The sequence below is a fragment of the Podarcis gaigeae genome (assembly GCF_964106915.1).
Source record: "Podarcis gaigeae genome assembly, chromosome: 1".
In the NCBI taxonomy this organism is placed as follows: domain Eukaryota; kingdom Metazoa; phylum Chordata; class Lepidosauria; order Squamata; family Lacertidae; genus Podarcis; species Podarcis gaigeae.
In genome coordinates, this window is record NC_139678.1 from 80391573 (window position 1) to 80405720 (window position 14148).

The window sequence follows — 14148 nt, forward strand, 5'->3', positions numbered from 1 at the left end:
TTACAATGCATCAGTGTTCCAATCAGTCCTCTTAGCCCAGGCAGGCAAGCAGCTGCAGGATGCACTTTTTCATCCTTCAGATCCCACCTTAAAACCCACCTTTTTCATGAAGCCCTTGGTTTAAGATCCCCAGCTGAAACAAAAGCTAACTGCATTTGCTCACATGCATGCCTAATCCACCTCTTACAACACTGCCTTCTCACCTGCCAATGTTTAGACTAAAGCTTCTTGAGACTGGGCCTTTTTTTTTTTTTTTTTGCTTATGAAATCCTGCAATGGGTGGTGCTGTGTAAGTACTATTATATCACATGTAGAGGAATGATGTAAAAGGTGTCATAATAAAAGTGTCAGGTTTACAGAGAAGCAGCCATGGATGTGACACAGCTTCTGACATGTTCCACAAGCACTCTGGTGCTCACACCATTTTCACTGCAGATTAAATGAGTCAGCTGTGCATCTGATGTGCAACCAAACCACATTTCTTGTGCTAGTGCAGACAGATCCTTAGCCTCACTGACAAGACTGGGGCAAGCTCTGCTCAGGGCAGAAGCATCTCTCATCCCATTCTACAAAAGAGCCCCCCAACTCCACCCCGGAGACTGCATAGTTCAGCATGCTACTTACTTGTCTGCAGACTCCGGGGTCCCCGTCCGCCCTCTGTTTGTGTTTTAACCCCGAACCGGCCCTTTGCTAGAGGAAATGGACACAGCACTTAAAAAGGCAGCAGGGCGGAGACAGCCAACCACAAAGTCACAGCCTAGTGTCCTCCTTGTTTGCAAAAGGCTCTCTGAAAGCACAGGAGCCACCCTTGACCTCTTCATATGCCCTTCCCCCAAGATCATGCTTCCTAAAGTCCAAGAAGCCAGACTATTTAAGATGCTTACTCAGACATCCAACTAGCTGAACCCATTTGAGAGCATCAGTTTCAGAACTGACGCATTGGGGCCCAAAGCAATGTCTAGTGGAGACATGGGGAAGAGTTCCTTACACATTTGTGCCCACCTAGGTGAAATTAGATGTGACTTTCCTATAAGTCACCCTCATGTGCTCCCCAAATCCCCTTCCCATGAACCTTTAAGCATGTGTCTGCACAAGTGCAATATTGTGAGTTGGTTTAACATCTGAGCCATATGACTTGCCCTGTGCCTTGGAGCAGGGCTGCATGCTGGTATGCAAGCTTAATGGTGGCATCCAGGCAGCAGAACAGCACAATCAATGATATGACTGCAGGGCTGGTATCTTGTTGCACCATTCCTACTTGCAACCTTGGCTTCCTCTTTCTATTGCAGAGGGTGCAAGAGCTGTCTTACATTCCATGGCCCCTGGGCACCATTTCCAGCAATAAACCTTCCAATCCTGCCCATATCTCCTTATTGGGAACCATGAAGCAAGTGATCTCTCTTACTTGGTGTTTGCAAAGGCCTTATTTGTGGAAAGGAGAAAATGAGGATGCAGAAAGCCAGGGAGGAGTTAGATAGTGGGGTCTGCAGATGGAAAAGGGGCAGCAGCAGCAAGGGGTGCTGTGGAATCAGGGACAGTTTGGTACCAGTGTCAAGAATTCCCCATCAAGTCAAGTCAAGAGCTGTAGGTGCTCAGAGTTAGGAGAACAATGTCCTGCAAGGGAAAGGGAGAAAAGAGGGACTTACTCTAACAATGATGCGCTCCGAGATGTGAGCAGCCAGAGTGTAGTTCTGGCTCTGGGCATGAGCTTGCAAGGCCACAACCAGCATGAAGTACCTGAAAACAAAACAAAGTGGGTTGAAGATAAATGCAGAATTTAATGTACTCCTAATCATAACTCGGCATGATGACAATTTTTTTTTAAAAAAAATCAGTAAAAAATAAACATATTATAAATTAATTACAAACTTAATCTGATGTATTGCATTCCAACAACAATATTACATTCATTGCCTTTCTTCTGTTAAAAAAAAAATGAAATAATTTTAGGCCTAGCAGCTAAAATAAATGATGGCCTATACACTTCTTTTGTTCAGCATATGCAGCATCTAAACCACGCAGGCACAGTACAAAGATAACCTTTCAGGATCTAGAAAGACTTATGCATAGAATTAAGAAAAACATAATCAGCTGGTGATCTGTTTTAATTTTTGTGTGTATTATATAGGGTTGCCATATGTCCAGAATTTCACGGACATAGCCGTGTCCGGATTTTCACTTTTTGAAATATGGCAACCCTAGTATTAAAGGTGTTGTAAATTGCTTTGATTTTTTTATGAAATTATACATAAAGGACTTTCAATGGTGATAATATTTTGCAGCAAGTTTTACCCACCATTTTTTTATTCTGCTATTTTATTAATGTAAGAATGTTCACATTGCAGGGCAGCACACACATTTATTAGTTAGTTAGTTAGTTAGTTAGTTAACTTTAATTACATATTTTTTGGGGGGGGGGAGGAGACAGGTAGCACACAGCCCCTACCTCTGATCGGGATTGGGCTTGCCCTTCTTCCTCATGTTATTGGCTGTTGTCTCACTGAAGTGCAACCGTCCCACAGTGACCTTTGTAACCTGCTCCGGAGGCAAATTGACCCTGGAAAAAAAGGAAAATTAAAAAAAGAATAAATGACGTTCTGCGTGTGTCAAAGAGAAAGCATATTCTTTTACCTGGATGGGACCAACCAAAGTGTGTAAAATTGAGGATGCAAGGGATGCATGGTGGGGAGGAAATTTGCATTCAGGCGAAGTGTCTAAACGTACCTAAACTCCCAGGGATATCAGTGGCACAAGAACAGAGCTAAGCACTTAAACCCCCACCTATTTCAATGAGGCACTGCTGTGCTGCTCCTGGTTGGGAAGCTTCAGGTGCATTCAGATGGCAACACACTAAAAAAGGAGAGCAAGAAAGCAACACCGCCTGTAGGAAGAAGAGCCTCTTCCAGTTACGATGCACCAGCAGAAGTCAGATTAATGCGCAGGAGCCGCCATGTCCAAGCTACCCTTTTTAGTGCCTAATCTTCTCTGGACTGCTCACACAAAGGTGTGTGCATGTGTTAGACGTGAGGGTTTGGAGGTGGGCCCACAAATGGAAGCAGTACTCACATGACAGGGTTGAAGGGCCGTTTGCTGCGGTCAGACTGCGACTGCTCTATGTTGATGGACTGGTTCAAGGCCTCCAACTGAAAAGAAAAAATCCAGGCTCGTTTTAGAGAGCACAATATGATGTGTTTCCAGGCTCATGTATTCCCACAAGCAGCCACCTCTTTATTTTGAAAGACTGCAGATAGATTATTTGACATCCTAGTGACTGGCACTCAGTATGTGTACTGCTCTGCCTTCCCTCTTCTCCAGCTGGGTGAGGTAGGAGAGGAGCAAGTAAAAAGGGTCATTTGCTGCATCCCAATATGAAAGTAACCATGGGGTCACTATTATTCTACTTGCATGCAGAGGGAGTGTTCCTTTGCTTAAATTCAGATCCAGTGGCATATTGGAAGGATGCTGCATTTTAAACACTGAATATGAAGTTTTAACCCTGCTGTTTTAATAGTTATTTGATTAGATTTACTGCTTATTGAATTTAGCGATTGTATATTCTATTTTCATGTTTTTGTTTTAATTGCATTGTAAGGTGTCCTGGGATAAATACATTTTGCACACTCAACATTAATTGAGTGTGGGGTTATCTGCCTTGAGGAACACCTGAACCACTGAAGGATTACAAAAGACTGATGTTATCAAACCTCCAGTTTTGAAAGCATCAGCTCCCACTGCAACCACTCAGGCTGTAAGATGGCTTGGAGCTAAGACTGCACAAACACACGGCCTGATAAGTCACATACACAGCCACCTGCGCAGTAAATGCACTAAGTTTTTCATAGATATGATAAGTCACATAAGTGCTGGTATCAACAGAGGTTGTGCTCCACCTCTTTAACCATTGCATATTCCCATCTTCACAATTACCTTTACTCCGTGCAGTTTCAGATAGAAGCATTCAAGCGGCTTCAAGCCTTCGGGGGTCTTGACATACTTAGGATCTCCAATCATACCAATATAGACCGTGACCTGGAAGTGATTCTTCTTCTGGCACACAAAAGCGTCATCACCCACAGAGAAATTGAAGCCTTTATCTGCATCCACCCGGTATGTGGGCATCGGTCTGTCACCAAAGGGAGAAGACGTGAACATTCAATGTCATTCAAGTTATTTTCTTGCAGATACTCTCACTCCACAAATTGCACAAGCTACTTCTTCTGCCATCTGCAAACATAACATTTGCCTGGAAACGATAAACATTTGGAAGGTAACCATGTATCTCTCCCCCCCCCCCCCCATAACACAATTTGTCAGCTTGGACATAAGGCATCACCAGCAAGCATTCTTGAAGCATGAGCCCATCCTACCCAGCCCTATTCTGAAAAAGTTTAGGTTACAGGGTTGTTTATCAAAGCACCCTAAACTGTTTGGGCTCCTCTCCCAATGCAAATAACAGCTTATAGGGGACAATTTTCAGAGACAACCTGGGTAGAATCCAGAAGGCCAAACAGAGATGCTGGAGGGCCCCATGAGATTCCCTGCCCTACAACAATACAATGAAGTAGGATAGGTTGAGAGATAGTGGGCTGGCCCAACAGCACCTATAGAGTTGCATGGCTAAATGGGTGTGTGTGTGCAAATCTGGATCTCTCTGGTCCGTCCACCACTCTGTCCATCACACCACCCTGGATTTGAGGTTGTAATGTTGGGGTAGGGGAATTTGTAACTAGGTTTGAAAGGAGGATGTGACAACATAAACTAATCCCAACATGTGAGTCCCAGATTTGCTAGCTTAATAGTTTCAGGGAAAACATCAAAGGATATTTGACAGTTACAAACAGGCAAAAGGTTCTCTTCTCATCCTAAAATTACCACTGTCAGTTAGCATTGTTCCTTCTTCAACATCCACTAAGGGAAATGGCAATGCTCCGGGGGTGGGGGAAAGGTAAACAGTATGAAGCAAGCAGCTCTGCTTTGATTTGTTTGGTTTCCCTACAGATCTGCCAACTAACAGCTGATTAGGTTGGCATTGCTTGCTAGCTCTGGTAAAGCAATTTATGATCATCCCGAGACTTGGCAATCTCCCACCTCAACAAGATTCCACCCACCCAAATTGCCACTGAAGACATTTCCACGTGAGATGCATCTTGCTGGCTTCAGCGCAAGACTAGGTTCATTCTGGACTGCCATATGTCTTAAAACAGAGCTACCTGAAGTTGCTCCTTACACCTTCCAAACTCTTCCCCCCCCCCCCCAATGACTGAAGTGTATGTACTCAGCATACAAAGCGGCAGCAGCTCAGAGTGTCAAATAAGAGGGGGGAAGCAACATATGTAGCAGCTGGGGAGGTTTAATCTATGTCTCCTTAATGGACTAGTTGTCATGGAAACACTGAAAATATGTGGCCTTCGCCAACAGGCACGCATACACACAGCTCCCAATATGCCTGGTTTGCTCTGTGGGGAAGTCCTCTCTGCCTCACGGACCGATATACATGAACATAAACTGCAACCAAATAGGTGCAAATCAAATAAAAACAAATAAATGCTGTCGAATTCAGCAGGCCGGTATGATCGAGTTACGGTATATTTTAAGTACTTGTTGGCGGAAATGCACCCTTAAAATTTGATTTTTCTCATTTGAGAAAGAAAAAACTCCCCTTAATTTCATTTGGGCTTACTTCTTTACAGGCCCAAGTGTAAGAAGAGGCTCCCTATCAAGCTGGTCAGTAACAGAGCTCCTGAAGATCTGCACTTCCTACTATAAAAACTGAAACTTTATATTTTTAGCCACTAAGATGTACAGTTTCAATGAGTTTTTGAGGGCTCAGTTAGCACTAGAATTCAACAGAGTCTTTCTTAATCTCTGGGTGCTTTGGACTACAACTCCCACCAGCGCCAGCCAGCGTTGCCATGGTGACCAGGGCTAGTGGGAGTTGTAGTCTGTTAGGGTTGGGAAGTCTTATTTAACAGATAAATAGTATGTGCTGGTATCTTTAACTCCTTAGGCTTCAGAAAGCTGTAGAGGGGAAGACTTGAACCAAGGGGCTTGATCGTGACAGGAAAAAGGAGGGACTGTTGAAAATAGGAAGGGCTAGCAACTGTTGAAAGAGTCAAAGCTCAAAACAACCACAGTAACAAGTGGGATAGACAAGAAGAACCCAAGATGGCCAGGAATTTCAAAATCCAGTGCAGGATTCTGTGTGTGGCCATAGCAAGAAGAACATTTCAGTAAGTTGCTTTGGCCTCCAGAGGTCCAAAGCTGGCCATGCACATGCCGACAATCCTCCACAGACATGCCAGCAGCAACTGGATAAACTCTGTTTGCTGTCAGCACCCTTGGGTTGAGCGAACCTGGCAGGCCCTATAAAGAGCCATTTAATTCTTCCTCATAGCAACAGGGGGGACCCTGAGCTGCCAGAGATGTGCCCTGAACGAAAACCAGATGGTGGTCACAGAGTAAGCTACCTTAGCCAGAAAGTATGAGAGGAATTTCTCTCCCCCTCTCCCCCCTTTCCATCACATTTTTGGTGATTCATTGTGCCATTCCCTCCTTCCTGCAGTGCTTACCATTCTGCCCTATCCAAAAGCCAAATTCTTCCCCTTCCATTCCCCCCCCCCAAAAAAAGTGGACACACGGTCATTCCTCTTCAGTTCTAAGCTACCTCATCTCTCCTCAGGCTCTTCAGCTAGAATAGACATAGTTTCTGTTTGCCACTGAAATTGTACTGGACCTCTAGCCATTCACCACTGAAACCTGAGAGAACAAAACTGGCAGCTTCCGCCATTCAATCAAGCCACTTTCGCTACCCAGCCCTTTACAAATGGCTCGGCAAATCCAACACGAATCAAGGACCGCAATCTGTTCAAATGAAAAGCCCGAATCTTTCTTTTTACAAAACGTGTACAAATGTTTAAAACATGTATTGGGTCAAAATGCAGAGAAATTCAAGGACAGATAATGAAGAAATGAGTGTGAGATATGAGGTAAAAATGAAAAGGCAAGGGCGGGAGGACAGTAGCAACTCAGAACTGGAGATAAGGGCAGAAAGTTAGCCACCCCCAGAAACGCAGTGAGCCATGCTCCTGTCACAGGAGGGTAACAGTATGCACAGAGGCCTCTTTATGAGGCAGATGTCTACGCCCATGGCAACAGATAGCACTACAATTTCCACAGATAAGAGAGACATCTCACATATTATATTCCACTTTGCCTTAAAGCCAGGATCTCAGAAAAATGTCCTGTTCTTCCAAAGCACATCCTAGCCACCTTGTAAATGAGGAGAGTGTGCCTGAATATTACAATCACTGTGGCATGTAATGCCTGACACCCCCTTCGAAAGTATAAGCATTTTTTAAAAATGGTATCTTTCATTAAAATTATTAAATCTGAATTGTAAAAGGGGGGGGGATAGGTGAGGGAAAGCTACCTAGCTGTAGAGTGTGCAGATCATGTGGTCTGAGTGCTTCACAACCTATCTTTCTCCATTTAGAGCAACTTGGGCCACAAGCTCTTACTTTCTCAGCGAAATTCAAGGATTAGTATATGTATATTTTTTATTTTTAAAAGGTTTTATTCTGCGTTTATTTCTGCTGCAACAGGGAGGATGGGCGCCTCTAGTTTGTAAAAGTACAACATGGTTTTCATTGAGGGAGAGATTACCCAAGTTAATTATTTTAAAAACGATTGCTTTCACCTCACTGAGAACAGGGGATGTTGCTGAACATGTGCTGCCTACAGCCCATGGAACGTTAATGGGAAATGGCTATGTTGAAAGCCAAGTCGTTTTTAGTTATCCTCCTCTAAGAATGGTTAAAGAGCCTTGTCAAGGAAGCAGCTAGACTGGAGGCAATGAGAATTTCTTCAGCAAAATAAAGTCATGCCGAAGTGAGAACAATGAATACTATAGTGATGGGTGGGGGGAGAGAAACTTCTGTCTCTACTTTCTCCACACCACACGTAATTTATAAACCTCTATCCTGTCTCCTCAAAAATTATTTCTAAGTGCAGTGGCTCCATCCTTTGATCATCTGGATTTCCCTTTTCTGCACCTTTTCGCTTTTTTGGAGATGAGGCAACCAGAACTTTGCATAGTATTCCAAATGCTGTACAGTTACACCATGTATTTATATAAAGGCATTACAATAACACACATGGGTAGCTTGTAGGCCTTCAGTGCAACCTTGTCTTCCCCACACTGCCAAAATTATACCAGAACTCATGTCATTCAGTGGAATATAAGATTCAGGACACAATCCAAAGTGCTTTCTTACTTGGTGCAGAGTTAAAATTACAGAATTTGCTTCCACATGTTGTGGTGATGGCCCCCAATTTAGAAGGCCGTAGAAAGGGAATAGAAAAATCCACTAGAGAGAAGGCTATCAGTGGCTGCTCCAAGACAGCTAATATATACTACCTCCAAGAGGAAGCATGTCTTGGAGCAACAGTTCTGCTTCTGCATCTCAGAGCCTGCTTAACCGCTTATCCTGGTAGACCACAATGGGGGAAAGGATGCTGGGCGAGACATGCCTTTGGCCTCTTTGTATGTTCCTTCGAGCAATAATATATATATATATATATATATATATATATATATATATATATATATATATATGCTTTCGTAGATTTTCACGGGTACAGGAATGCAGGATTTGGTGTCCTCGGGTGTCTTCCCGTGTAAAAGTTGGGGTGTCTAGGCGACGTTTCGACGAGGTCTCACTCGTCATCTTCAGGCTGGTGCTTTCGGCTTCTTGTTACTGGAACAGAGCGGGATCTCAATGTTTGAGTTCCTATAAATACTGTAGAGGGGGTGTGGTGTCTAGCCTCCAATGTTCTGGGCAGAGAGGAAGTTCCCAGGCTAGTGTGCCTTTTCTTCTTTTGTTCCTTAATTACATGCACAATCACACCACCACCCTGCACAAATAAACTCCGTAGCCAAGACTCTCATCTCCAGAACCAAACGCCTGGCTGACAAAGACCACTTGACAACTGAGTTACAGAATCTCTCAAATGTGTTAATTGCCAATGGATACCAGCAAAACAGGATTACGAAGCTAATCCAAAAGGAAACACCCCCCAAAAACCAAGACACAGAAGAAAACAATGGCATGGCCCTCCTTCCTTATATCAAGGGCACTACAGATAAAATTAGCAAAATCCTCCATAAACACAATATCAAAACAGCCTTTTGCACCAACCAAAAAATAGCCAATATCCTCAGAAACCCCAAGGATAAAATCCAGTTGGAAAACCAAGGGATCTATGAAATACCCTGCAAAGTCTGCCCAGCCACGTACATTGGACAAACAAACAGACGAATAAATGCACGTATCGCAGAACACAAGAATGCCGTCAAAAAAGAAGAAAAAACTTCCTCTCTTTTCCAACACATGAAAGAAACAGGACACGAAATTAATTTTGCAGATTCCAAATTGCTCTTTAACACGGAACATCACCACAAGAGAATAATCATGGAAGCCATCGAGATAGAGAAACACCCTCACAACATGAACAAGCGTGACGACACATCCCGCTTGCCAGACATCTGGAAATTAGCCCTCCCCACAAAAACTGACACCAGATCCAGAGGCACACAGAACGCCAACACCAATCAACCACACCAGACCCAAACCCAGACCCTCTCCACAGATGAATTACTGACACCATCCAGTAGCCAATCCATGGTGGCACCTCCGGATGCTGCACCCCCCTGCAATCCCTACACAGATCTGGCTAACACAAGCCACAAAACCACAGCTCGCCCCTATACACGAAGCCAAGCCAAAGCACAACTAAGTGCAATACAGCCATCTTCTCAGGAAAACTCTTCACAAAGTTCAAGAGGTCAAGACACAAAGACTTTAGCAACTAATCCACACCTAATGACCCACCTAAGTGGTACTCAGGATATCACTCAAGAAATCACTCAAGGTATCTCTCAAGTAATTAAGGAACAAAAGAAGAAAAGGCACACTAGCCTGGGAACTTCCTCTCTGCCCAGAACATTGGAGGCTAGACACCACACCCCCTCTACAGTATTTATAGGAACTCAAACATTGAGATCCCGCTCTGTTCCAGTAACAAGAAGCCGAAAGCACCAGCCTGAAGATGACGAGTGAGACCTCGTCGAAACGTCGCCTAGACACCCCAACTTTTACACGGGAAGACACCCGAGGACACCAAATCCTATATATATATATATATATATATTTTGCCCTACTCCCCTTATATATGCACAGGGAAGGAACACAGATAAATTACCTTCTGCGAGACCTTGAGAAGGCAGCCCTCAGCAATGATGCTGTGCGTGGGCATCCTAGGCCATGCAAGGGCAGCCTCCCTCTAATGCCACAGCTGGCTTGAATGTAAATCACTGGCCCTTTCTCTCCACATTGCTCTCATGAAGCCAGATAATCATCTCATTTTATTTGGTACCACAGACAAGAAAGGCCCTTCCCTCTCTCCCCAAAATGGGGCCAAATAGAAGATACAGGCTGCATAGAAACCCAGGGGCGGGACGTTCTTGAGAGTAGGCAATTCCCGGAATCTGTCTGACTGCTTGCCAGTTCTCTATCACCTTTCTGGAATGCAGGGAGGATCTGCAGCTGTTTCTCTCCCCCACCCCTTGAACGTTTGTCTCTCCTTCACCCAAGGAAGCTGCGTTCATTTGCTTCTTGCTCTCACCTTACGTGGCTGCCATAGCTTCCCAGGCACATCTTAGCTGGTCACCAAGAGTTTGCCAGTTATCCTGCCTCAGCCCTCCGATTCATGCCCTTCAAGGCTCTCTTATCCATATAAGAATCACAGAATTGGAGGAGAGCACAAAGGTCATCTAGCCCAACCCCCTGCAATGCAGGAATCTTTTGCTCAATGTGGGGCTTGAACCCACGATCCTGAAATTGAGAGTCTCGTGCTCTCCCAACTGAGCTATCCTGCACTGCCTTTGAGCTCAAAATCAGTGCCCAAGGCATCTTAAAACCATTAAAAACAACCCTGTTTAAAGTCCCTCCCTTCCTGTCATTTTTGTTTCCTCTATCTCTGATGCTTCCCGCGTCTAACAATCTTTCCTTGATTACATTCCCCATGTCCCTGCCAAACCCTTTTTCAATGCCACTTCTAGCTGCTCTTTCCTTACTATTCGCTCTATCCACATTCCTGCCCCTCCAATCTCTGTCCCTCTCTCTAGCACCTTCCTTCTTCAACATTTCCTCTGTGAACCCCACCTCTCCTTCCAGTCAAACCAAGCTATACATAGGTGGAAAAAGTTATTGTTGTGGCCACAGAGCTGAGCACTGCTACCATTCCCAGAAATCATTCCAAGCTCACTTTTTGGGATGTGTAATCTAAAATGTACATTGGTGAAGCTGGTGTGATGAAGATAGGGAACTACATTTGCATGCATTCCCCCCCCCCCCAGTTACTGGTGTATCCTGCTCTCTCTTTATTGACTTTCCACCATTACAATTCTCACCTAGATTCAGACTGTAAGCTCCTCAAGGCAAGAGCTTATGGGTGACATCCAATGGTGTCCTGTTGGCTTCCTATGGGCATCTGGTTGGCCACTGTGAGAACAGGACGCCAGACTAGATGGGCCACGTTTTTATGTTCTTATTTTGTCTGCCCACTTCCAGTTTATTTTCTCCCCAACCCTCTGGTGTAGATTTTGGGGTTGTGTGATGGACTGCAAAGGGGGTGGGGTGGAAGGAGAAGCCCCACTGCAGGAGTGGGCACCTGCTTGCAGCACATAGGATTCCCCCCTGGGTAATTTGATTATGTTAGCCTATAAAATGCCATGCATACACTTGCTGACCATCATCATTCAGCATAACATGGCTCTAGCTAAGAGATGCTGCCTTTATCTTTAAGTAGCCTAGGCTAGACTAAACCCCAACAGTTATTAGACTGATTAAAAGATATCACACCACTTTGTATGCTTGTTTCATATTCATCTTCGATGCACGCATCATGGTTATTAGTTCCTTCCTTAAGCTTCTGATTGCCTTTGCTTTGCCAGTGCACTCCAACCTGTTTGCTACTTTCTCTGTGTACTCCTTTTCAACTTATCATTTATCTGTTTGAAAAAGGTATATGATCTCTCCATTATCAGTCAATTTCCCAAGCCTACATTTCCTCACCCATTGTTTGTTTTCATCCCTTTGTTTTGGCTTCTACAGTTAGAATTCTTTGAATTTTGCAGTCTTCTCACACGGGGTGTTTCCAGAAGCCAAAAGATATATTATTTTATTTTGCTGCACAAGCATCAAAATGGACTGCCTTCTTAAGAGGGGTCACCTTTGCTGATGAAACCTAACTCCCTTCTCCCTAAAACTTGAGTGCCTGCTCCTGTGGAAACCACCCTTACCCTTTCCCTCTAAACCAGGGGTAGTCAACCTTTCTATACCTACCACCCACTAATGCATCTTTCTTGGTGGTAAAAATTTCCTTACCACCCACCAGTGCTCGATGGTAGGAGTGATTCAGTTTGTGCTGTAGAACCCCCTACCACCCACCTAGAATCCTGAAATGCCCGCTAGTGGGCGGTAGGTTGACAACCCCTGCTCTAAACAGACAACAGGGCAGCATTTTTTAAAAGGCAATTGTCAAAAGGTGACCAGGTAATGGAGAGGCGCAAATGCTATCACTACATGCCATGCTTCTGAAAGTATAAAATTGACTAAAACCCACCAATTTCTAAAAAAAACCAGGATGACACCTGAGGAAATGTGAATGATGCAATAATTTGAGAGAAGTGTCATTGAGATTTCAGAAATCAATGAACAAGTGAACAGTATTGAAGGAGGAGCAAAAAGGATAGTGTGCCTTTTCTGCTTTTTTATCATTTGATAATACACCCATTCAAGATAACCTTCCACAACTGATTGTCTTGTTTCTGATCACTGCAGTTTTATTAGTCACATCTTCCTCATTTCTTTCTTTCCCTTTCTGTGTTTTTCTGTTTCAATTGTTCAGCAATGGCTACAGAAAATGTCTTTTAAATGTACTTTGTTGAGCACCTAATAACTGTAAGTGCTTAATAAACAATATTGAAATTTTACTATTGTTAAAATGGTGTAAAGTGCCAATTTAAAGAGGTTCAAAGTAGCGAGGCTTTTCTTGCATGCTATATACACCAGCCTCCAGCTCCTTGTGCTACTCTAGAGCAAATATGAAGGTAAACCAGCTCCATTTCTCTGAGCCGGCATGCAGAGGAGTTTACACAGGCACCATCTCTACTCACAGCTCCTTGTAGTTGGCATCATACAGAGTCGCCCACTTGTTCTGTTGATGTGGCTGCCATTTTATAGACTGGTAATTGGGATCCAAGTAGGAGCCATTCAAGCTGTCATTGTCCTGAATCAGGCCTGCAGCAATAGTAAAATTGTGTGTTTACAAAACTGCATATTTACACCTCATGCAAATAAGCCCTCCTGCTACAAGGGAAATATTCATTCTTGCCCGACCTCCCCATGGCTTTCCCACCATGCAAAACATCCCATGACTTTTTAATTTCTTGGTTTTTGTAACCAAGGAAAGGAAAATGTTTTTCGTTCTCTGCTCTTTTCAACTTTGGGGAACTGCCTCCACACATTCTGTTTGGTATGAAACAGCACATTCTCCCTAAAGACACATGGCTCACACCTTCCTCATTTCTTCCTCATGGCCCCCATTCCTCGGTTTCTCCTCCCATGCACCCACTCTATAGAACTCTTCCCCTCTTGGAACACGAATAACATATGGATGCTGACAATACTACTGGAGACTGTACCTGGTGAGAGCGCCCCCTGCTGATGCCAAGGAGGTGTTTGGGCTCTGTCAGGGTTGAGAGGCACAGACCCTGTCCCTGGCTCCTGCTTTATCATCCCATTAAGCATCTGGGCATTGAGAGTATTTGGCGGCGACTCTGAGTGTTTCCTCTTCTTGGCAGGGTGCACTGGAAGTCTGTGGGGGCCAAACACAGAAAAGAGACAGTGAGAACATTCCAACTTTACATAACCCATTAAAATGTAAATACAGTGGTACCTCTGTTGTGAACGGGATCCGTTCCGGAGCCCCATTTGCAACCTGAAAGGAATGCAACCTGCGCCTGCGCACGCGCAGGTCGAATTCACCGCTTCTGCACATGCGCGTGACGTCATTTTGCACGTCTGC

At 44.2% G+C, this 14148-nt stretch overlaps 1 protein-coding gene across 6 annotated transcripts in view; it reads right to left on the reverse strand.

The window, feature by feature from the left end:
* MYRF (myelin regulatory factor) overlaps window positions 1–14148 on the reverse strand; it is a 102000-nt gene that overhangs the window by 26145 nt on the left and 61707 nt on the right. For 3 of the 6 annotated variants that reach the window (XM_083699001.1, XM_083699003.1, XM_083699005.1), the window contains 7 exons: window positions 13766–13938; window positions 13238–13361; window positions 3928–4123; window positions 3067–3143; window positions 2447–2557; window positions 1647–1737; window positions 625–690 (listed from right to left, as the gene is read on the reverse strand). In XM_083699001.1, coding sequence (XP_083555127.1) covers window positions 625–690; window positions 1647–1737; window positions 2447–2557; window positions 3067–3143; window positions 3928–4123; window positions 13238–13361; window positions 13766–13938 — 838 coding nt within the window. The remainder of the gene's footprint in view (window positions 1–624; window positions 691–1646; window positions 1738–2446; window positions 2558–3066; window positions 3144–3927; window positions 4124–13237; window positions 13362–13765; window positions 13939–14148) is intronic. The other 3 variants (XM_083699002.1, XM_083699004.1, XM_083699006.1) reach the window with 1 other exon arrangement.